The 25,401-nt window shown below is 51.2% G+C and overlaps 1 protein-coding gene across 12 annotated transcripts in view; it reads left to right on the top strand.

The window, feature by feature from the left end:
• Nucleotides 1–25,401, top strand: part of camta1a (calmodulin binding transcription activator 1a) — a 230,355-nt gene that overhangs the window by 186,761 nt on the left and 18,193 nt on the right. For 11 of the 12 annotated variants that reach the window (XM_062566099.1, XM_062566105.1, XM_062566091.1 and 8 more), the window contains 4 exons: nucleotides 16,410–16,563; nucleotides 20,579–20,719; nucleotides 21,179–23,532; nucleotides 25,091–25,217. In XM_062566099.1, the coding sequence (XP_062422083.1) occupies nucleotides 16,410–16,563; nucleotides 20,579–20,719; nucleotides 21,179–23,532; nucleotides 25,091–25,217 (2,776 nt within the window). The remainder of the gene's footprint in view (nucleotides 1–16,409; nucleotides 16,564–20,578; nucleotides 20,720–21,178; nucleotides 23,533–25,090; nucleotides 25,218–25,401) is intronic. The other variant, XM_062566100.1, reaches the window with a different exon arrangement.

Here is a 25,401-nt window from a genome sequence, read left to right as displayed (position 1 = left end):
TTCAGTCTAGTTGCCTCTGCGTTGAGCACCGGGAGACAGGTGCCGGATTCGGAGTGGCTCGGGTGATGTGTGATGACGGAGCAGAGCTGTCAGGTTCAGACTCACATCAGATATGTCCAGACTATGCAAGGCTACATGATGAATATTTCACTGAGGTAAATCATATATGAGCCTGGGCACCGTTCTGTTGATTTCACTGAGAGGGTGGAGAGGCAGGGAAACCGGGCGAGGTTTTGACTGGCTGTCTACAACCTCGGGGCAAATGGAGGCAGTAGAAATATAATTGCCTTTAGCTATGCAGGCTGTTGTTTGTATCAAGTGGAAATGCACCTCAACGGAGTGTGAGATCAGATTAATAGCATATGAATTTCACTCCGTCACCTGACATTACCGTTCACGCACAAAGTCTCAACGCCGGACTGGCAGATGAACGGGCGGCATCAGCAGCAATGGGAGCGTGCGCCCGCACGTCTGTCGGCGTGTGCTCATCCTCTGCGTGTGTGTGTGTGTGTGTGTGTGTATGCGTGCGTCCGTGTGTGTCAGGCTTCGCCTTTCCGTTCCTGCGGTACGTCGAGAGACCAACGATGCTCTCAGCAGCACGCCGCTGCTGGCAGGCCCCCGCTCTGTCTGCCGCGAGGAGAACAGCTGCTTGGCGAGCATGTGTCGGGGTGTGAGCCATGTCCCCCTGGCTCCCCCTCATCCCCTTCGCTTCTCCTTCCTCTTTGTGTGCAGTCACACAGGAACATCTGACATTAACCCCCTCCAATCCTCTCTCTACTTGTGAACTATTAAATATGTCCGCTGTTCTTCTCCCAACTCTCCTCCAGCCCGCCGAGTACCTCCGCTGCCCTCCGCTTTAACTCTGAGAGAGAATATTAGAATATCAGTTAGTTCTGAGTAGGTTTCCACCCAAAACACTGACACTGGGGCTTCTGACCTCCAAACAAATTGAAGGTTTCTCTGGTGCTTAATTAATGGCCCCTGCTGGAGCACTCCCTCCCCGTATTAATAAAAGAGCGGAGAAAAGTTGAGCCAAACCCCCCAGAGGCCCACGGAAACTCCTCTGCTCCTGGCAGACTGATCGGTTTCTCAGTGCCTGCGACCTTTTCTCTCTAGGCCCGACGCCTGGCCCACCAGCACGGCCAATTATCACAAATCCCCCGCCGCATTTGTCTTGCCATTTTCGCTCTGTGACCAAAGAGGCGTGCATGGCCACAGACTCATGCAGCCTCTTAACCGGCCTTACCCCAGACGGAGGAAACAGAGGCCCACAACAGGTATATGTGGTGCTTAAATAATTCAGTTATCCTGAAAGGTTAAGGCTCTGCCAGGAAAGCAAATTGACATTCATCTCGCTTTCGGAGTTGTCCACCCTTCTTTCGCAGGGAGCAGCCATCGACATGTTTACATTTAGTTGCTTCTGAGATTGTTATTGACACCAATATCTTACACGTTATTCTTGTCTTTCCAAAACAGCTCAAGGAGATGCTTTACTAACCAGAAAAATAATGTCGATAATGGGAGGATGAGTATGAAATACCTGAAAAGGGTATTGCTACAAGCTTTGATGCCGATTTGATATCGCCCACTCAATGACGTCCTGCCCGGGTCTCGTTCTCTGCCGCGCCAATCTCAGCGTCCCCTCTCGTGTCGCCACGCGGGTTCCGGCGTGATGGCAAACAGTGTGTACGCATCTCCCAGCTTCCCAGAGAACACTGGTCACAGCTAATGACCAGAACTGTCCGATTTGTCCTGCCCTGATTACTCCTCTGAGCCCCAATTAGCTGTGGATGAGGGCTGACATCCGGACACGATCGCCTGGATGTGTCACAGAAAGAGAGACGGGGGTGGAGGAAAGGATGGAGTTAAGAGGGGAGATGGGGAACGTGTGAGCAAAGGGGACTCGTTGTGAGAGCCGTCCTTATATAGATAGTGCTTCACTTCTTCACTTTGCATTCACATCGATCTCAATCCCCCTTCAACCAGCTCCTATCAACATGCAAACAAACTGCTCTGATTGCAATTTCTATAATTGGCAATTTTCATTGTGAAAATCTGAGCGCGTTCGTTGCATCTGGTCGGGCGGCGGGCTGATTTCTCTGTGGGTTGTAAAAAGACCACGGAGTGTTTGTGGACATGAAATAAAGTATTGAGCCCGTGTGGTTGAATCCATTTATCAGTTGAAGTGATTAGAGAAGTTGTGCCATCCTCAATGATGTTTTATTATGGATAAAAACAATGCCATTGTTAATAACATTCTCTGTTATAAACTTCATTTTGTTTTTTCGACTGTGTGCTTTTGTCTTATATCATCCGTCACCCCCCCCCCCCCCCCCCCCCTCCCCCCCTCGTCTTTTTGTTCTGGTCTCATCCCACTGCTCTGTCTCTCTGCCACTTTGTTTCTCCAGGATTTCTGAAATGAAAATCCAGCTTTTTTTCTTTTCTTTTTGGAGGGGGCTTGCATTCCCTCTCAGTATGGGGCAGTGTAAAAAGTAACTACAAGGGCGCACGAAGCCTTCAGAGTTGAACCAGACTTCTTTTTTTGTCTTTTTTTTATCTGGAAAGATGTCATATGGAGCACACACACACACACACACACACACACACACACACACACACACACACACACACCCTCGAGTGGGATGACTCTGCTCCCATTTCTGTCTGCTCAAAACTCGCCCACGCGAACCCGAGGAGACACAGAGATTAGGAGGAGGAGGAGGAGGGGGGGGGGGTAGAGAGATAGGGAGAGAGAGGAGAAACGTAGAAGGGTAGAAGGAAGGAAGAGTCGGGAGGGGCGGGGGGGTGTTTTGATTGGAGTTGACAGATCAGAGGTAGTAGGTGAAATCATTTGGAGCAAATGAGCAGTGCGAATCACCCGCCGTTAACGAGCTGCCTCGTAAATTACACGCGGCCGGCCCTTGGACCCGGGGCCCGTGCGGGGCCACGCGGGGCCACGGAGACGCTTGTCTTAATATTATTTACCGCCTCCTCCCAATTCATACCAGGTTGTCTCCCGGAGCCCGATATTGGCCTCCTGTGGCAGCATCGGAGGAGGTTTCCTTACAAATAGGAGGTGGTTTTTGTCGGCCCCTGGTGTGGGTCCATCCGAACCTTCATATGCATGCGCGGTCCTCAAGGGTCGATTCCCCTCCTCCTGAACTACACAAGTGAAATATAAAACATGAAAAAATCGACCTCCCCAGTGGCCTCTTCTGATATTTTATGGTTGACTATGTTTACCTTCTGCAGAAACTGTAGCAGGTTATAAGAAGCTAATTGGTGAGACTAAAATGTAGATTTTCAGGGAAAAAGTGGTTTCATCTTTTTTTTTCTTTCTCTTCGGTGTGCTTGAAATCACTTTGACAAATCCAGCAGGGATTACAGCCATTTAGTTGAGACTAACGCGTGTATAAACCTGCATGTTTCCGTCGGTTCCCGAGGGGAGCCAGCCCCGGGAAAAAAGAGAGGGGAGACAGCTGAAGAGATATGGAGCCGGAATATTTCTTTTCTCGTGCTCTTAGGGCATTTGTGGGCGGGAAGGGGTCGATGGGGAAAATATACATTTCTGTTTTAGCCCGCGAGCCCAGCAGCAGGAGAATGACTCTCATTGGCTGGAGTCTAAATATTCTATGACTTCCTGATGGCAGTGTGCTGTCTGAGGGCCCTGTCTGGCCCGGCATTAACCCGCCTGGATAAATCACCCCATTTACCCAGCTCTGTTACTCTCTCCAAATCCACAGTTTTGCTCCTCGTCCTCCCTTCACCGATTTCTCACGCACCCCCCCTCTGCCTCTGAAACCGCTCGCTTTGGTGCAAGTCACTATGTGCCTGTGTGTGTGTGTGTGTGTGTGTGTGTCGAGTTTCTCTGTGGTCCTCTGCCAAGGCCCCCAACGTCACATGCAGCCTGGCAGGTGACAAATAGATTTTTAATTGCTTGCACCAGGAAAATCATTAGTCTCTTCCCTTTCCTTGGTGGGACCGGGCAGGACGTGTGCGCCATAATAATAGCCTCAGTCCCGTTTCCCGCTTCCCGCCTGCTATTTTTAGAGCAGGTATTTTAAGGGCCCCTCTCTGTGTATGCCCATGTACATTTGTGTGTTTCTGTGTGTGTGTGTGTGTGTGTGTGAGTCCACAGTCAGGGTGGGCTAAATGGTCCTGGGGTGCTTTTCCTTGTTTGTGACCGGGGGAAGGAGCGCGTTTGTCAACCCTGTTCCTGCCTCATGAGAGTTTTTCTCATTGCTGTTGCTGTTCCCACCGGCCCCTGGGAGCGTTGTGCGTGTGTGTGTGTGTGTGTGTGCGTGTGTACATCTGTGTCTGGCAGGCTGTGGCCGAGGCCATTGCGCCGTAGTGCATTACTGTAGCAATCCAGCGACACAGCGGCCGGCCAGATGAAGCCGTCCAGTTTATGGAGCAACCTGCAAACTCCAGCTGCTTTTGGTTGGGATTGTGCTTAGTGGTGAGATATCGTATTGATTTTCTCTCCTCGGTGCCCTTGCCATCCCTGCGTAGATATGCACCAGCGCTCAGCATCCATTCACTGAGAGAGAAAGAGAGAGAGAGGGGGGGGCGCGGTCAGGGGGTGGAGGAGGAGGAGGAGAAGGGGGGGGGGGGGGCAGTGGGTGATGTTTATGTGACGATACTGACCCCATTCGTTCACACGTAAAAGTCGTGGAACGTGAAGAGGCTGGACGGCCGAGGGGAATGGAGTTTGCGAGGCTCAGATTGCAGGACAAACCCTGAATGTGATTTCTGTGTTCTACAAGCTGCTTGTTGTTACACATCTCGCTGTTTGTGCGTCCGCGTTCTGGTGCGGGCCCATCGCGTGTGGGTTTGTGTGCACGGGGCCAATGTGTGCGTGTGTGTGTGTCGTTGATGGTTGCCAGCATATTTCTTTCCCTTTTTTTTCGCCCTTGGTTTAAGTCCCAGTGGGGAGACCGGGCGCCCCCCCCCCCCCCCCCCCCTCCCCCGCTGCTCCTCCCGCCACCGACCTCGTTTCCTTTTAACAACGTGGTCAAATCAAATACGTGGTCAGTCATTATTCCAAACTTTTTTTTTTTCGTGGAGCCCCCCCAAGCCACATTGCGGCGGTTAATGAAAGCGCCTCATTACAGTAAGTATTTCATACATAAATTATGTTTAAAAATATGGTATTGTATGGAAAATATTAGTGTGACCTTTCTGTTGAATTTTAAGTCTGAAGCTCATAAAAATTTTAAGCAATAAAAACGGAATTGAACCTTCCAGACTGTCGGTGTTAATAATACCTTTAGGTTGGCAGTAGATCAAACATCCCAGTTCTCTTTTCTCACACACACACACACACACACACACACAGCTTCTCAAAATCTTTAAACTCCGTCGTAACTCTGAAACAGAAAAAATAAAATGATATCACGATCCATGATTTTCTTCTTAATCAAACACTCAGACATTTTCTACCTCAACTGACAGGATTGATTTTTTTTTCTCCCTGTGTATGATTTGCATTGACTAAGACTGACGCTACAATCAGTGTGGGGTCTTGAGGGGAGTTTCTATGGCTTGTATTCATCCCAGTGTATAAGGGGGGTTTGCTTCATCTGGCTTGGCCCTGTTTGGCCTGATGAAATTGAGCATTTCCAGGGATTTTACCACAACTAAAGGATGGCCAGCAATGTTCTGTCTTTATTTATTTCTCGCTTCGTTGGAGCAGCAATGCATGCCGGAGCCATAATTAGTTTGGTTATCCGTTGTGCTGGTCCATTCGTGTGAAAGCAACACCTCAGGAAAGAATTCCCTTTTTTTCTTTTTTTTAAGCAATTTTGACTTCCCCGACATAACACCTGTTGTTGTTGTTGTTTCTCAACATTTACACCTCTTTTTTGTTGTTGTTGTTGTTGTTGCTCTCATTAAATTCTACCACAGGTGACTAATTGGCACACTGATAATGTGATGTCATCACAGCTGTGTGGAAAAAAAAAAAACTGGCACTATTTATTTTATGATTTAGTATTTTTCCTTTTTACCAATAATTACTAGTTGAGCAGCCGAATGTCCCCACTCTGTATGTGTGTGTGTGTGTGTGTGTGTGCGTAATCAGACAGTGTTGTGCAGGCCAAACGCCCCTACCCTTGGCAGCGCTGAGGCTGGGGAGACCCCGTCTCTTTCCAGTTCCGTCTCTCCAGCTTTGTTTGACTAAGTAGCGGCGTGCAGTCGTTGTGTGTTGGAGAGCGCCGGAGTGGCAGCGGCGTCGGCGTGGGTTGCCTGAGCCAGTGGGGCTTGGCACAGAGAGGCAGCATATGTTCGTGGCCAGCTTCCGTCCTCCTCTCCAATCTTTCTCTCTCTCTCTCTCTCTCTCCGTTGTGCTAGCCTTCGCTTGATAACCCCCCCCCCCCACACACACACACACAAACGCGTGCATACATTCGCTTCTTTTGGCTTTCATATCTAATATCGCCCGTTGGAGACAGCGCGGTACAGAGATCAAAAGGCGGTGGGGATCCCAGCCCCCCCCCCCGTGTCTCGCTCATGCAACATGCCCATCTTCTAAGTGAGACACACACACACACACACACACAGTCCTCTTTGTCATTTTGTCATCTGGCGTGTGATCAGAGAACACTCGGTGCAGCAGGTAATACGTCGTGGCTGCAATGAGCCTCGCCGCTTCGTGGTTTTGATGCTTTTCCAAGAGGGGCTGGTCACCGTGGCACATAAACACTGGCTGTTATCCAAGCGAGTCACAAGCAACCATCCCGGGAAACACGACCGACCAACGGTTCCGACCTGGAACCGCCGGGCCGCTGCTGCCCAGCGAAGGGTTAACCGTGTCCCAGATAGCCCCGACCAGCTGTTTCAGCCCCTTCGCACCTTCTCTCCTGCTGGCTCCTGCTCTCCTCCCTTGCCTCGTGGACCAGTAAATGAGCACTCATTTGCAAGTTAGATAAATCCTTTGAATGTATTATTGATGCAAACAAATTAGCCTGTAGGCCCCAGACAATACCTAATGGAGCCTTGGCTTATGGGTGAGGTGGTTTCCAGCGAGAACACTGTCGGTGTTCCACGATTGATGCCTGCTCCTCTGCCCCGTAATTATTTCTCCTACAAATTATTCAGCTGTTCTGATTCAGTTTGGTGGTTTAAAGCTAGTTATAGCTGCCTATATGATCCCAGGCCTAAATCCTGCCACATTCATTAGTTTATTAAAGGAATAAGACACAGGCAATTAGATAACTGGGATAAAGCCACCAAAATGAGGGGATGTGTTATTATTCAAGTTTATGCATGCTGCTCGTAATTCACTGGGGTTTATGTTGGTGTTGCTTTTTCAAGGATATTCTCTTATCTTGTTGTCCACAGACACACGCACACATTTTAACAACCTTGTATAAGCCTGTTCACGTATTTACAGAGACTCAAACTGAGGCCCTTTCCCAAATGTGCATAGACACACTGGCAGGACGTGCGTGTGAATCACACACGCAAAGGTGTGAGCGCACACACACACACACAGCAGCACAAACACACGCGTGCACACGCCTGATAACACACAAGTGCGCGGCGTTTCTTGCTGGTTGGCAAAAGCACGAGAAGAAAGTAGCGAGAGAAGGAGATGAGAGAAAGAGGGGACTGCCGTGCTGTCCTCAGTGATTAGGACCCAGTATTGATCAGAACAGGGGAGGGGAGGGCAGGCTCAGATGAGAGGGGGGGGGGCGAAGCGGCCCCCGGGCTCAGGGCCCAAACCTCTGGTGGCACTCAACTCAGTTCAGGGCCGTCAAGGGATACATCAAAGGGTCTCATCCTTCCATCCGTCCCACGAGCACACGCGCAAATACACGCGTTAATGCATGCACGCACATTCTTCTCGCCTTTGAAAAAAAAAAAAAAACTCTGTTTGATGACATCATTTCCCCCTTCTCTTTTTTTTCGTGCTGTTTGACATCGGAAATCAAAGCCGATGTGTTCTCACCAGGATGTTAAAGAGAGTCAGGGCCTCCTATCCGCCCAGGCAGTCCTATTTACGTAGGGTGGTCTATAGTTACCAAGCGTCACACTAAATAAATGTATAAGGTTCCTTCCTCAAATGCGTATATTCAAACTCATACACATCTCGGCCAGAAAATAGAGTGTACCTGCTTTTTTTAAAGCAATTTCCTACACATCACGGAACAAGTAGGGTGTCGATTTGGATGGCAGCAATCAGACAAACGGATCAAACTCAACCTCACGGCATCAGTCGGCTGGTCATACCCCCCCCCCCAAGTATATAGCAGTGCGTGTTGGGGAAGTTCTCATTACTCGGCGCTATCTCAGAACCAGACCGGTGTTAATGCATTTCCCCCCCCCCCCCCCCCCCCCGTCTGCTCTGCCTGCTTTTCAGCTGACTCTGGTCTTTGGCAATCTTATTTGCCTTTCAATCCAGATCAATCTTATCTACGGCTCCTGCATCATAAACATTTCATAAGCCCCACCTCGACACTGGCAGACACGGGGTGCCGAGGGTTTTTGGCGTAAAGTGCCCACGGAAGCTCGTTGATGCTGGGGGCTTAACTCGTGTCAGGAACACGCCACAAACGCCTCACCCCGCACAGAAAGACGCCACAGTGGCGTGAAGTCCGCGCCTGGTCAGCTTAATGTAGTTTTTTGGGGCTATCCTCTGTCTGATTAACACTGTCCTCACTGGGTTTCGCCCCGCGAAAGCATTAGCCCCCCACCCGGGGGGGGGAGTTGATGATGTTTCTCCAAATGCACCTGTCATATCCCTGATTTGAACGTCCCTCGGGGGAACACGGCTCCTGTTCGGCAGTGAGCTCAAAGGAGGTGAACGCGAGCCCGTCTCTGGGCAGGACGAGACGTGACCTTGGATTGCCGCTGCCCCCCACGTGGTTCGGACGGAGGATACAGACGTCTCTGGTTTTCCTTTGTCTCAACCTCTCCCTTTTTCTGTCCCCGCCTTTTTGCAAAACGGCAGGTCAAACTTTTACTGTGTGTGTGTGTGTGGGGGGGGGGGGCTGCCAACAGCAGAGCAGTCAGCAAAGTGCCACCTCAGCACCTGAGCTTTAATGATTAATACCATATTGATGGTCTCAATTAATTTCCTATTACACCCCCAGAAGGCTGCGGTCGCTCCGTCTCTGTCATTGGCCCCGGCGCTTGTTTCTTTTTTTTTGTTTTTTTTGGGAAGCCTCTTCGTGGCAGCTGCTGGATGGCGATAGTATGCTCCCCTCCCTCCTCCGCGCACACAGCGCTCGTACGTACGGAGGCGCCGAACGCGCGCAGCGACGCGCGCCAGTATCTTGTGGAAGCACGCGCGTGCACTACTATTACACGCTTGCTTTGCCGCCCCTCGCGTTTCATGCACTCGCACACAGATAAACGAATAGAATGTAGGTTTTTTTACTCTTTTTTTTTTTTTTTTAAAGGGGACTGACTCGTCTTTAGTTTTAGTTGTTCTGCAGTGGTCAAAAACCTCTTCAGAGTCCCAGAGATTCAGCTTGGCCTCTTCAGCAATTTTTACACACTGCTCCTCTCACCTGATTGTAAAGCACGAGGCCCCTTGTTCTGCATTTGGACTCGGCGTGATGTGATGTGCAGCGTTGCGTTTCAGGCCGTTTTTCTAAAGCCTGTGCTTTGCCTCTTGTATAATCCCCCCCCCCCCCCCCCCCCACTCCCCTGCCACGTATTTGTAACCGCGTGCAGGATGGCGATTTATTCCCATGACTATCGCCTCCTGAGCTGTGATTTGATAACACATTCCCGGGCCACGGCCTCAACTGTCTGTGGACCTGCTCCGCGGATCAACTCACAGTCAACGCGCCCCCCCCCCCCCCCCTGGAGAGGCGGAGGGGGAAAAGCGCTTGTTGTGTTTGTCGATCAGATTGCCAGACCTCTGATGGCGCCCTCTCTCTTCCTCTCTTCATTACATTCTCAAATCTCATTCACGGCTGCTTATCTTGGACAAACTCACTCCCCACACAGCCTGCTCTCTCTCTCTCTCTCTAATGTGCGCTGGTCTCAACAAAAAAAGAGAGAAATCATAAACATATGCATACTGTTTATTTTTAATGTTTCATGTGGACCCAGTACACACCATCGGTTGCTAGGAAACCGTATGAGCGGGATTTTTTATTTATTTCTTCCCCACGGGGCAGCCGTTTGATTACCCATTTGTACGGTGTGTATGCATGTGGGTTTGCGTGCGTGCGTGCGTGCGTGCGTGTGCGTGCGTGTTCAGGCCTGTGTGTGAGTCTCCGGAGAGAGGTCTTGCCAAGCTGAGCTCTGAGGCTGCTCCAGTATCCAGCCCAGTAATAATAATGAGCCCCTCACCATGCTTCACAGAGCACACGGGCTCAGCAGTCCTGTAGCCATTTGCTGTTGCTGCTCAATGTGTGCAAGTCTCCGGGATGGCGTGTGCAGTGCGCGGACACACGCCTACATGTATGTGCATTGATGCTCCGCTTGTTCGTGCTCGACTGGGTCTCTCTTCTGTTACAACCTCGACAGTTGTTGTTGTTGTTGACGCCCGGTGTTATCTGCTGTTGATCTGTTGTCTGTTATTTAGAAAGGCACCAGCTACATCTTCTTACCTGGCTGCCCGTGTGACGTCCCGCACGGGCAGAGGCGCGTAAAATAGCCCGCCGCGTCGAGTCACGCACAAATCACAAATCATGCTCTGTGCTGATATGAAAGGGAGTGCGAAGGAGAGAGATGGATTTAGCTGTGTTCTCCTCCTCCAAATGAATTGCACTATGCCCTGCGAGGAGGAGATGAATATGAGAGTGTGGAAATGACTGTTGAGAGTTTTTTTCTTTTAGATGGAAACAAAAGAAAGGAACCATGAAGAGAGAGAGAGAGAGAGAGAGAGAGAGAGAGAGAGAGAGAGCGCGCACGGTTAAATCCACCCTGTGTCTGACAGAGCTCAGTAACTGCCTTTTCCCTCCTTTCATTCCACTGTGACTTTTGTCACCTGGATGGCCGCTGAATATTAGGATCAGTGCCACAGGCTCATCCAGGGCCATTATGGCGGCGGGGATGGGATCCCGGTGGCCCTTTCTCAACTCACCCCAGGGCGGCGTGGCCTCTCGCCTGGGACCGACACAACTAATGGAGAGGCTAGTGTGCACTGAACGGGCCTTAGGAGGAATAAATAGGCTGTAAACCGTGAGTTGAGTTGTGGCAGCTAAAGGGGCTTCAATGCCTCACTGCCTGGCTTGCCGCCTGACTTACCGCCTGCCCGCTTTGGCATCCAGAAGGCTCCTCCATATTCAGGCTCTGGATACTGGCCTTTTACACTTTTATTGTAATGCATGCGCATGCTTGGCACAGTGATAAACACAATCCACCTTTTACTGTGCTGCGCTGCACAAATAAAATATTTCAAAGCAGGGAGGATCCTCACAACAAAAATAGGGGAGCACTCTCTTGCATGCTCACTCTCAGACGTGTAGAAATGCGGAATGCACTCTCATGTCTGTGCACAAGTATGTGCACACACACACACACACACACTTGCATTCTCCCCACCCAGAGTGAAGCAGTTCTGCCCCTCTAAGCTGAGTTATTTAAAGCCCCGCTCTCAACTCCATCGGAGTGATTATGTGCTGCTGAATTAAACATCACAGGCCTCAGCCCCTGGCTTCCTCCGAAACACACTCAAACATGCTGGCCTCTTCCTGTTCCTCAAAAGTTCCAAGTTCTGCCTTTTCATATCTCCCCACAGCCCTGTACACCAGGTAGCTGAGGCAAAGAGGCGGACTATGAATCATCCCTAAATCAGGATCTCCTGGCGGGGCTGTGCATTCGCATCCAGAAAACCCCCTCTGTGAACTGGCTCTCACCCCGGGACGGGTAGCCACCCCCCGGCACCGTTATGGCTCAGCACTCGGGCTGTGTTGTGAAGGAGAAGGTGAAATGTAGCGGTTAAGTTGCGTGTTGACTACAGACACCCCTATTAGGGGGTGTCTGGATTCTAAAATGGGAACGTTTAAACAGCGAGTTTGTCATAGAGGAGCTTGGGGTGGTGGGGGGGTTGGGTGGGTTCAGATAGGGGTATGCGCTGCTACCTTGACAGGAGCTCCAGGCTGTTAGCTGGCTGTTTGGGAGAATTTGACGTTTTTTTTTCAGTGCGTGAGTGCATGTTCATGTGCTGCACACACGTGTGTGTCTGCACGAGGCGAGGCACAAGGCATCCACCCCCACGTTGCAAATGTTCCCGAGGAAAAGGGAAGAAGCCTTGTGCCTCGTGGAGGTGAACACATACAGCGCCGCAGAAGCAGTTGACCTTGAAACGAGCAGCAGTGTTTGGGGGGGACGCGCGGGGGAGGTCGGTCTTTAAGAGTGCAACCTCGGTGCCAGGGGCCGGGAGGCTGCCTAATGACTGGCACCCCGCGCCATCCATCACGACGCGTCTGCCAGGACCCTGACTGCCCCTGCAGAGCCGACAGGAGCAGAGCCTTAATAACACCCGCTCAGCTCCCGTGAAACGCACACGTTGGGCACACAGGTGTTCCTTTTTGCACAGGAAAGTGCACGGGTACATGCAAAGACGCGCAGCACGCCAGTCTAACGCACATTGCCAAACAGCATGAGTATGCAGTTAACTTAGAAGACCACCGCTCAGACTCACACTCACAGCTCATTGCACACATTCTGCATGCAGAAACATGCCTCTGGAAATACGCCTCTAGACACTCATTCACATGCTATTTATAATTTAATGTAGGCAGACGCGAACACATAAAGGCAGAGATACGTCCACAAACACACACACGCACCTCCCCTCGGTATTGATGCCTTGATGCTGACTGGTGACTAAACAATTGGTTGTTTCTGCTTTCATGATATTTTGTATTGAAATGGAGATCCCTGCTAGTTCAATTCTGCCATGAAGGACTTTCTCATTCCTTCCCTCCTTTGCGCCCCCCTTTGCCCCCCCCCATTCCTTCTTCGGGCTGAAAGGAACCTGAGCCCCTGTCTGCGCTGTTCTTTCCTTCGCTGTGACAGGCTTTGAAGCCTCCTCCATTCCTGCGTGCGGAGTTTCCTCGTGCACTCGCTGGCTCCTCCGCGCCGCATGAAGCATCCCCTCTCAATTAAGATCCTTTCATGTTAATGGTGTTCTTATCGCTCCTGTGCACGAGTTGTGAAAGCGAGGCCTGGAGCCGGAGCTGCCTGCCTACTGTCATTCTTCTTTCTGTCTTTCCGCGTGTTTCCTTTGCTGCAACGGGTCTCCTGCCTTCGCTCCGTGGCGCTTAATGAGCTCCGGTGGGCTGTTGGAGCAGCGGCCCGCGCGGAGGTGTTCCAAGAGAGTGGCGGAGCGGCGTCCGGGGGTCGCAGAGACTTAACGAGACAGTTAACACATTACTTGACCACTCACACCGGCATGTGCTTTGTACCCCCAAGTCTCAAGCTAGTTATGTCTCGGCTGCAGGCTCGGCTTAAACATTCACGGCCTCACATTCGGCTCAAAGTAGAAGGTCATTGCTACTGTCTCCGCCAACATCCACCTCCGTCCAGGGTTCGGGCTCCATTAGTGGACGTCTTTCTCTCTCCTCTTTGTCTCGTGGAGTAGAACAAGGTGTATGACTTCAGGACGAGGTAGGCAGTCGCTGAGAGATCGTGGGAGCGCTGGCTGCCTCTAAGTGCGTGGGTGCCGGAGAAACTTGTTGCCAGGCTACAGCGGCACCTTTATCCTCTGGTTGCGATGGCGATGTCCTGTGTGTGTGTGTGTGTGTGTGTGTGTGTGTGTGAGAGAGTGTGTGTGAATGTGTGCGTTGGCTCGCCAAATTTTCGTTGTGTGGGTGTTAGACTGCGAACATGTGTAGGATAGTATCCTCATGCATGCATGCCTTTGTATGCTGATGTGTGTGTGTAAGAGAGAGAGAGAGAGAGTGGTGAAAGGAGGGGTAGGAAGGAGCTCCACCACCCACTCAGTAGGCCTTCCGCCCCCATGGCTGACTCCCCAAGACTCTCCTAGTAATTAGCTCAACATCTATCCATCTGTTCCAGGGAGGCGCGGTAAACATTAACGGAGCAACATCCAAATGCTGGCTGGAGACGTGCTCCATTTTACATGTGCATCACACAGTCACGCTTTAAGAGGCCTTAACGCTCGCTTGCAGGCGCAGCCAACGTGTGTGTATTTATAGGGTCGCCCTGTGTCTCCGAAAACCCACCGTGGCACGTTAGAGATACAAAGAGCTTCACTTCCTCACAACCCGGCAGAACCACATAGGTTCCCGCAACTGTCACCCCCCCCCCCAAAGTCTCCCCTTTCCGCAGCGGAAGTGAGGCTGGAAAGCTGCCCTGGGAGCGGCGTCGAGTGGAAACGCCACCAAAAGACTACGTCACACGGTTAATCAATAAAGTAATAGGAACTCATTTTCTCTGGAAAATGATATCCAGGCAAACCCCCCCCCCCCCCCTCCACCAACTCCTGGAGAACCAACTCCTGATATTACACAGTGGGGGAAAAAAAAGAAAAAGAAAGCAGCCAGCAGGAAGCTAAATTAAATTACCATCCTGATAGATTTATGTGATGCTTTACCTTTTCACCGTGTTGTTTTGCTCCCAGAGTGGAAGTGGACCTGAGCTCGGAGAGAACTGTTAAACGTCTCGTAGAGGAGGAAGAGAGAGAGAGAGAAGCGAAACAAGCCTTCCAGACACACGGCAGATTCCTCAGTAAAGCTCAGAGACACAGATTACTTGTGTTTGGGTGAGCTCTGAGGCGGCCACATGGTGTCTCACTGTGTGCGTGTGTGTGTGTGTGTGTGTGTGTGTGTGTGTGTGTGTGTGTGTGTGTGTGTGTGTGTGTGTGTGTGTGTGTGTGTGTGTGTGTGTGTGTGTGCATCAATGTGTGGCTCCGTGGGAAAAGTTGGGAAACAGCTGGGCGTGTAAGGGAGAGACTGTGCGTATCCGTGTGTATGATTGCGTAGATCTAAACCCTGTGTCCTTATGATTTGTGTGTGTGTGTGTGTGTGTGTGTCTGTGTGTGCGCGCTCTCCCTCTCTCCTTCCGCGCTGCCGTACATCCGGGCACGTTTATGTGTGATGCCTCCAAGTAAAGATTGAGGGCATCGCTCAGCTATCGACGCAGCTGGTGACGCCAGCTGGGAGCATCGCGCACGCCGCCCCGTGCCATCTCCACCCAAACAGGGCCAGCAGTCCTCGCCTCGTGTCCACTCCAATGACAGTGGACAGGGAAGCAGTGGCATGACTGAACTGCAATGACCAGCCCCTGGTAGAAGGGGGGGGGGGGGGGGGGCGCAATACTCAATCCGTCCGTGTTGAGATGGTAGTGTTTGTTGGCACATTTTGAGATGTTCTCCAAAGAAGTGATGGCGTCTTTCGGATGTGTTTTGCGACCCAACCACACCCCTGTCTGATTAAAGGGGAGAAGGAGAGAGGGGGCGGGTGGGTGCGAGGGAGGCAATGGAGGGAGGAGTGGGGGGGGGGGGGGATGTTGTCTGAGATTAATGATACACAGAGAGAGAGAGAGAGCACAGACCTACAGTAGCAGCGCCCTGATTTATTCGCCACTTAGTTCTGATGAAGCCTCCAACTGCACACGTGTTGTCACAGCGTTTTCCCTCCTATCGCGCGCTCTTGGTCGGTTTCTTGACAATTCTTGCGTCTTATTTAGCTGCGAGTGGACGAAAATGCCTGTGGCTTTTTAAGGGCGTGTTTCGTACATCTGATGATAATCTTTCTTCCATGTACTGCACGCCTTGTTGTATTGGAGCTGTAATATCGCAGGGCCTTTATTGGAGCACAGGGGTATCGTGCTGTTGCGTATTGGCACCCGGATCGGTAATCAAAGCATATCATGATCTCAGCGGCGAATGTATGTTATTCACACCAGCACAACATTCCTTCAAACGCCACCTATTATTCATAAGCTGTCAATTTAGGTAACCCGGTAACAATTTGCACGCGGTAAATTGTTGAGTTTTGACTTGGTAAATACAGGCAGGAGTTAATTGAGGGCATCAGCTCACCATGTGGGAGGACTTGACAAAATGCCATATGTGTGTTACACAAGCACACGTTGTAATTATCGCACATGTACACATAAATGCACACAAAAATGACACACACTGGCATACACATCCAAGCACCCACACATTTTGCATGTGAGATAACAAGTGAGATCTTCTGTTGCCCTGAGCTCTGTGTGTGTGTGTGTGTGTGTGTGTGTGTGTGTTAGAGAGAGTGTGAGAGGGTTACCATAGACAGTGTTAAAAGTTCAGCGGCATTTTACTTCTCACCAACCAGCCGGCATGTTCCACGTAAAGTCCCTCACAGCTGAGCCACAGAATCTACGTGCCACTAGTCCTCTCATCATTAGCATCCCAGAGCTCTTATTGTCCATGAAGTCACCTCTTCTAACCTCCCCCGACTCTCTCTCTCTCTCGCTCTCTGCGTACCTCACAGAACCCCGATATCGTGCTCGTCCACTATTTGAATGTGCCAGCCATCGAGGACTGTGGTAAACCGTGCGGTCCCATCCTGTGCTCCATCAACACCGACAAGAAGGAGTGGGCCAAGTGGACGAAGGAGGAACTGATTGGCCAGCTAAAGCCCATGTGTGAGTATTTGAAACATCAATCTCGCAACTATGCACTCATCAAGTCCTGTCACCCCGGTTTCAACTTTTATCCATAACCTTTGAACAGTTGATGTCTCTTTGAAAAGGCCTGCATGGAAAGACTAAACACAGTTGTTGTGGTTGTTGTTGTTGTTGTTGTTGTCCGAGGGTGTGATGTCGAGTCCTATTTGCTGATGGCGGGTACACCAAGTGCCCTCAGCACCTCAGTCAAATAGCATCTTCGGCCAGCGCTCCTACTCTGTTGCGTGCCTTGTGCTCCTCCTGGAGCCGTCTGCAAGTTGCGGGTCAAAGTTCAGCTCTTCCCCTGGACCTCTGGCACCACTCTGGCCCGACTAAGAGTGGTGCATCCTCTCTGGCCGAGGAAGCAAGACGAAGGCAGGGGGTGGGCAGCGAGCTGGTTATTGATTCACGTTAGTGCGTGGGAGCAAGAATGTCTGACTCACCAGAAATACCCCGTCCACCCCTTCTCCCCCCCTCCTCCCCCCACACCCCCCCTTTCCTGGATTGATCCCTCCTTGTTGTTATCAGCTCTGCTAATGCTCTGAGAGGTGCACTATATATGTTCTTACACGAGTCTCTAGACCTGCCCGACGGATGGAGGCGATGTTTTGGAAAAAGTCTGCGTTTGTCTGATGATGATAATGATGATAGCCAAATGGGGTCCTTCTGGGGCGTTGAAAATCTCTCAGACAGCTGTTAAGATACCTTTAACAACCGCGCTGTGATGCGGGTGTGCCTGGCGGGGGCCAGCGGGCCTGTGACTGATATTCCGATGGCCAATTATTGGAGATGTGACCAGTTAAAGAGGAGCGCGTCAGCAGCTTTACAAGCACACAGGCACGCCGGCTGCATACTGACAAGGCCGAGCAGAGCGTCATCACTGTGGTCTCGGCTACATTGTTATCCTCCTCGCTGCTCTGCCTGCTATCGGTTTAAGTACATATTTTAACATAAGCCTTACCTCAGGACAGCCACTGAACGACAGCGGCCTACTGTATTCATTATTTCCGTGGCTTAATGTAAAAACCAAGCACCATTTGCAGTAATGCGTAAAGTCATTAACTTTGGGAGTTGTTGGGACAAAGAGGGTGAGTGTGAGATGCCTTCTAGCTGTCAGGCTACATGAGGGTGCTACATAAAGAGCAAAAAAAAAAAAACTCCTGTTTTCTGTCTTTGCTTTCTATCTTTCTTCTCCCCTCGTTCTCTCCCCTCTTCTGCTGGAACATCCAGTGTAGCAACCCAAGCCCAGGGATGCAGCAACATTGCCATCTAGTGGTTTTGAGGGATTACTTCCTTCTAAATATAAGGAGACCAAAATTCCAGTGAAGTCATGCTGTATCATCTATTCATTTTGTATCTTAAATGATACTTTATAAGTATTCAAAACCCAACTTGCATCCACCTGCAGATGTGTTTTGTTGCATTGCACGTAAATGGTAGGAACATTGTTACGTTTTTTATGTATACATCAGACCACATTTCCTGTATTCCTCCTCGGTTGGATAGACGAACCAGAAGTACACATTTATACAAAGTGCAAAAACCTTCAAACTTTTGTTCAGGATTCAGAACAGAGTGTTCGATAGTGGGTCACACGCTGTGTCGCTGTGTATAAGGTAATTGTTGTCATATAATGATGATCTACTCAGCGCACAAACCTTTTTTTAAAAGTCAAATAGTTCTTTTTTCAGCAACCTTTCCGATATAATTGCCCTCTTCCATCTTGCTCTTCCCGTTTGTTATTCTCTTCACGATATTTCAGTGCGTAAACCATTTGACACTTCTAATGATACCAAAAAACAACAAAGGAAAATGTGGATTTCATGGATCAGTAGAGCTTATTCTGTCTCCTAACGACAAAAACACGCACACACACACACACACACACCCTCGTGCTCCCGGTGGCAGAAACTTTCAGACGCACAGCGGCTCACACACAACAGTTCAAATGGAAGCCGGGCGAACCGTGGCCTCGTCTGACCTTGTGCTGCTTGACGGCCTGCAGTGTTTGATGAGAAAGGAGGAGGAGGAGGAGGAGGCGAGTGTGGAAGGCAGGCGGGGGCAGTGGGGGGGGGGGGGGGGGGGGGAGGGGGGATAAGAGAGTGGCATCACTACTCAGTCACGCTACAGTTCCAAAGACAAAGGCAGCCGGCTTGATTCACTCTTTTGGTCCGATGCTATGAACACGCAACACTCTCCGCGGCGATGCCCCTGGCCTGCTGACAGATGAGCGCATGAGCGGCTCTAACAAACAGCCCCCTCCCCCCTCCCCCCTCCCCACTCCCCACTCCCCCCTCCCCTGCAGGCTAGACGGCCAGTGAAGAACAGAGCGAGGCAACACAAACAGGGCTCGGGCCATCGCGTGAACTATGGCCGCTCCCCCCACCCCGTCCCTTATAGGTGTCCGATGGGACGGAGGCAACGAGGGGGGACACGGGCGTTTTTTGCTGCTGCCGCCACCGGGATTAAACCCAGTGGCGCTCCGTTGCTGTCACGTCTGCTTTGGAACCCGACCCTCAGTGAGAGGAGCGGACAGGCGGACATGGCTGTAACTGTACGTCAACAACTCCCCCCCCACGCCCCCTCCCTGAGCCCGCAGGGGTTGACGACCCGTCTAGATTTGAAGCACAAGGGGTGAGGGCGGGGGGGGGGGGGAGATGAGATTGTTTGGACAAGCGGCGATGGCAGTACGTGGTGGATGTAAGCTGTTGCATTAGGCTCTCACTGTAGATCTGTCACACCAGCAGAACGATGTCCTTCTGCCCCAAGGCCTCCCTGCTGGCTTTGTCACAGGGAGGGGGGGGGGGGGGGGGTCATGACAGCATTTTAAGTCTACCTGTGGCTCTATTGTCTCTGTCATTTCATCTGACCTAAGCCACTCTCTCTACTTGGGACCCACAGACAGGCATAATGGTTTGTGCTGTAAGACATCAGATGGTACTTTGTGCGATCTTATTCTTGTTTTGTTTTTTCTTCTCACTCACTAGATTAATGGCTGACGAGTCTGGCTTCATGATCAGAAATGAACCCTTTTAGTGTTTCTACGTGTATGATCTCAGTTTGATCAGCTCTACTGACATCTGCCGGTGACCCGCCTCTAAGCTGCCAAAGGATCCCAAAGCACAGGCAGCCAATTACGTTCCCCCCCCCCCCATCAGCGTCATCATCTCTAATCTGCCCTCTTACCCTGTTTTCATCTCCTTTTATCTTATTTGCAAACAGACGTGCATTTGTGCAACCTGCCTCTCTTTTTATAAGGAGGTTCCCGAAGTGAAGGGAGCTTAAAGTAAAGCAGCCTTAGTATTGTTTGATAGTCTAAATGAGCTTCGTGCCACCCTGCAGCACTCGGTGGTGTCTCCCAAGTTTTAGGAGCGGCTAGCGAGGCGGAGAGCGAGGCTTCGCTGGAGAAAGCCTCTCTTTTCTTTTCTTTTTTTCTTTTTTTTACCCCAAATCCAGCAGCACCGGCAGCTGCAGCTAGGTGCTGGCCCTCCCCAAAGGCTTTGCCTGTCAGAACAGAGTCACGGGTCGAGGTGAGGGTGGACGGCTTTGTCCTCACCTTGTGTGTGGGAGGGAGAGATGCAAAAGGCACAGGGGCGGAGGAGCAAAAGCATCTGTTCCATCGTGGACCAAGGAAACGGAGAGAAAACGAACTATGTTAGAGTTTAGGGTTATTATCAACTTTAAAATCAAGTAGGAGGCAGGATGGAGAGTGTTGCGTAATCACAGCCAAAGCAAGTGCGGTTCAAATTCAAAAACTCACAGGCCATTTCACTGCAGCCAGTGAGTGGGTTGTTTGTTTCGCTTCGGGACCCAACGGGAACATGGGTTTCCTCCGTCGTACCTGCAGAACGTTGTAGAAAGGCGACCGGTGAGCACCACGATGCACACTAGCAGGTACGGCAGGGAGGGCCGAGGGTGGGGGAGTGGGGGGAGTGGCGTGGCTGGTGGTCTGTTGGGCTGGCTGACATCTCTGTCTCCTCCTCTCTCCCGGCAGTTCATGGCATCAAGTGGACTTGCAGCAATGGGAACAGCAGCTCTGGCTTCTCAGTGGAGCAGCTAGTGCAACAGATTCTGGACAGCCACCAAACTAAGCCACCTCCCCGGACTCACAACTGCCTCTGCACGGGCACCCTGGGTAAGGGCTAGTGGGTGGGAGGGGGCTTGTGAGAGAGAGAGAGAGAGAGAGAGAGAGAATTGGACGATTCGGCAAGAGGGGGAAAAAAAAGCCCATGGAGATACTGTGTGTCATATGGTAGATCAGAGAAGGTGGTTGAGGTCTTTTATTGGTTGATTATTTTCAGTCAAATTGAGGTTTCAGGATCATTGGCTTATTATTTCTGTTTACTGATAACAATGTGGAGTCCAGCTGTTAGGCTAGTCAGAAAATGCTCAGAAATGTTCAGCTGTGAGATTTGACCCAACAATCTAGAGCAGTGGTTTGCTAATTCACTAAACAAAAGAGTCTGGGTGACCCCCATTCGCGGCAAAGCTTCCGATACGTTCTCCTCACTGGATACTAACATGAGAAATGATTTGTCTCTCACTAAAATGATGAATGAAATCAAAGCAGTGCACCCCTCTTGTCCCCACACAGGCGCAGGGAGCAGCGTGCACCACAAATGCAACAGCGCCAAACACCGCATCATCTCCCCGAAGGTGGACCCCCGCTCAGGCAGCTACAGCACTGCTCACTCTGAGGTGCAGAACAATGACGTGTCGGAGGGGAAGACCGAGCACAGCGCCCACGGCGGCGGCAAGAGCTCCGGGGGAGGAGGAGGAGGAGGAGGAAGCGCCAGGGAGAAACGCAACGGCAAAGTCCACAAGCCGGTCCTGCTGCACCAGAACAGCACGGAGGTGTCGTCCACCAACCAGGTGGAGGTTCCTGACACCACGCAGAACTCCCCCGTGTCCATCAGCAGCGGGCTCAACAGCGACCCAGACATGGCGGACAGCCCCGTGGTGACCGGGATGAGCCACGTGGCCTCTGTCATGTCTGGCCTGTCCCAGAGTGTCTTCATGTCTGAGGTCACCGGGGACCCCGTTTACAGCATGTCTCCCACCGGGGGTCCCAACACCCACCTGATGGGTGCGGAGGCCACCTCGCAGGGCCTGGGGCTCTCCGTGGCGTCTGACCGCCACAAATTTGCATTCCCCGGTGGCGGCGGCGGAGGAGGAGGGGGAGGAGGAGGAGGGGAACCTGGGACCGCCGTGGCAGGGGACGGCCTGTCCATGCTGTCTTCCGCCGGGGTGTCCGAGGAACTGGTGCTGTCCAGCAGCCTGGACGCCGGGAGCATCAAGATCCCAGAGACCAACATGAACTTTGATCCCGACTGCTTCCTGAACAACCCCAAGCAGGGCCAGACGTATGGCGGGAGCGCAATGAAGACGGAGGGCAACTCCTCCTCGACGTCAGCCTCCTCCGGCGGAAGCAGTTGCACCAACGGCGGCCTGCAGCGCCCCCCCGCCATGTCAGACAGCGGCTACACCTTCAGCTCCGCTTTGGTGAAGAATATCAAGATAGAAGACACGTCGTTTGAGCAGCAGCTGGCCAAAGAGAGCGGCTACCAGGTGGCGCCGGTGGTGAACTGTGGCAGTGGGGTGTCCGTGGCGTCTGGTGCCGGTTCAGGCCACGGCAGCCTGACTTTGACGGCAGCGGGATCCCTACTTCCCTCTGGCGGGGGTCTGAGTCCCAGCACCACGCTCGAACAGATGGACTTCAGTGCTATAGATGCCAAGCAGGACTACGCTTCCAGCGCTACGGCAGTGAGCTACGGTCAGGCCATGTCCGGTACTCACATGCAACACCAGAGCCGTTCCCCCAGCTTCTTCCTCCAGGAGCCTCCTCAGAGCGGCCCGGCTCAGCAGGGGAGGCCCGGCATGGGCCAGAAAACCCATTTGATGGAGCACAGCTCCCACGAATCTGGCGCCTACATGGGCCTGCAGGTGGTGAAGACGGACTCCCCCGGCAGCAACGGACACCTCCACCATCACCACCAGGCCCACCAGGCCCACCAGACCCAGCACAGGGCCAACTGCAACGGAGGCTCACCCACAGAGGGGCCTGGCCCGGCCGGCTCTCTGCAGCTGCTACAGTACCAGGGGGGCTTTCCCGGACTGGGCGCTCAGCACGAGGAGGTGGTGGGTCTTGAGCAACAAGGCAGCGTGAGTTCAGCTCAGGATGGAGTCACCGAGAATGGAACTGAGAATCTACTCAAGCCGGTGGACCACATCCAGGCCTGTGGGGCGGGACACGGAGAGGGCGCGGAGCACTACCTGCAACAGGCCTCGGACGGTGGTGGCGGGGGCGGGACTGAAGGCGCGGGGGACGGCGTGGCGATCCACAACGGCAACAGCGACGGCGGCAACCGCTCCCAGCAGCAGCAGCAGCAGCAGCAGCTACAGCCTCTCCTCCAAGGGCCGAGCATGGTCCAGGGTCTCTACAACGCGGTCGGGGGCCACCAAGGCCTCGGAGGAGCGGCCAGCAACGGGGGGGCTGGGGGGACTGGCATGGAGATCAGTCTGGATCACTTTGACATCTCTTTTGGCAACCAGTTCTCTGACCTGATCAACGACTTCATCTCGGTGGACGGCAGTGGAGCCGCCATGTCAGCCGGAGGGGCTCTGTACGCTCACCAGCTGGTCACATCCCACGGCTCCAACAGTCAGAACGCAGGGGGTGGGGCCCCGCAGCAAGGCCAGGAGGATGGAGGGACCAGGGGCTCCGGCTACAGCCCCACGGAGCTCTGCCTCCAACCCTGCTGCAGCCCCCAGTCTCTGAGCGCGGGGGCTGGGGCGGGGGGGAGCGCCGGAGAGCCCGGCTCGTTGTCCTACATGAATGTAGCAGAGGTGGTTTCTGCAGCCGTGGCCCAGGGGGCTCTGGGGATGCTTCAGGCCACAGGCCGGCTCTTCATGGTCACTGACTACTCCCCCGAGTGGTCCTACCCCGAGGTGAGTGACTGTGCTCTTTTTGGTTCCATATATATCTCCGACTCAGATTAGAATTAAAAAAATTAGTCCAAATAGGAAATTACTAGTGCCAATTTGGATGTATAATAATCAAACTATTGAAATGTATAGGGGCTCTACAGTTCCTACCCAGTTGTAGAGTAAACACAGAGGAGGTCGACAACACACTTGGTGTTAACTAGCTGACGTTTTTGCAAATGTGGGTTGTATGAACCCATTAGAATGTGACCAGACACCAAATAGAGTACATTTCAATAAACATAAAATTGAGGGATTTTGTTTATGTATAAAATCCAAACAAAGGCGTTTTCATAAGTATGCCGTCCTTATAAAAAGTCAATTAGATTCTCAAGATTATTACACAATTTACATTAATTTAATGCAATTACTTTAGCTATTTTCACTTCCAGTAAACATATAATTCAAGTTAGTTTGGAGTAATTCAATGGTCATTCTTTTAGGATGCGTACGTGAACAATCTGTTGGTTTTAGTTACTTCAATCAAGACTTTGAACTCTTACCACAAAACTGTATATTATTATCAATAAAGCTAAAGGTAGGTGTGGGGGGATAGCGCGGGGGACAAGCACTCAAATAATGGCCCCTAAAACGGTAACATTACCTTTTATTTATGTTGGTTTGATTTAATAGAAATTACGTTTAATATTAGTGCATAGGCTCTAAATATGAAATGTTTAATATGTTAAATTTGCAAAACATAATCATCTATCTATTTAATGTATAAATGTTGATATATCCAGGAGGAAGCTTTCACGTAGAATATTCTACATTTTGTGTTTGTGTTTATATTGTATATTTTTCCACCTGAGGAATATCACAATTAAAATGGTCTAATTGAGAATGACAATATCTTTTGAAGATATCAATTGTGGATATTCTGACAGCCATCAACGAGTCTACTTCTCTGCTTTCACTCATTGTTTGTCACCAGAGTCGATGCTGTTGTGCTTTTCAGCAGATCTGTCTGGATAACATCCAAAATGAATTGTATTATCAAACGGTTGAGAGATGTCATAGAAGCAGAGAAGAATGCAGCTTTATTGACAAAGTTAAAGTTCTAAAACATTTTTTCCCTGAAGCATTTGCAAAAAAACACAAAGCTCTTTCATAAATGGTTGAAATGCACTTATTCCAAGTCGCTTTGGATAAAAGCGTCATCTAAATGACATTTAATGTAACGTAATATATTGTGCATCAATTCCCATCCCTGTACTGTGTCTTCGATAATCATTATGGACTAAACCGTAATACCCTCATATAGCCTCAGGAGGGCAGCACAACATTTGAACGTCAGTATTAGCTGAGTCGTTAAAATAAAATAGCTGTAATGAACTTACGTTAATTCTCCACATGATGGCAGCAGAGAACAGTATCAGGGTTGTTTTTCACTTCCTTGTCATTCGTATCTTTGCACACTAGGTGGCAGGCTAACAACATTTAATCCAAGTGGAGACAACAGAACCCGACTTGGCGCTTGTGTTAAGAGTTGCATCCGTCTGTCTTGTTTGTGTTTATTTAGGGCGGCGTTAAAGTGCTGATCACCGGGCCCTGGCAGGAAGTCAGCTCAAACTACAGCTGCTTGTTTGACCAGATCTCGGTGCCGGCCTCTCTCATCCAACCGGGGGTGCTGCGCTGCTACTGCCCAGGTAAGACACGTCAGAGGAGGGACGGGATGTTTGTGAAGAGGTTTACCCATCACATTCTCTATGTTTCTGTTTCCAGGGTGGGAGGTTAGGACGATTAGTGTTGCTTGGTATTGCGCGGTCTGATGATAGGATGTTTCATGGATCCGGCGTGTATCATTTACCTTTTACCGCAAAAACAATGATA

This window comes from Pungitius pungitius, chromosome 1, assembly GCF_949316345.1.
Source record: "Pungitius pungitius chromosome 1, fPunPun2.1, whole genome shotgun sequence".
Lineage (NCBI taxonomy): Eukaryota > Metazoa > Chordata > Actinopteri > Perciformes > Gasterosteidae > Pungitius > Pungitius pungitius.
The sequence above is the reverse complement of the archived record's forward strand: the minus strand, read 5'-3'. Positions and strand labels throughout refer to the sequence as shown.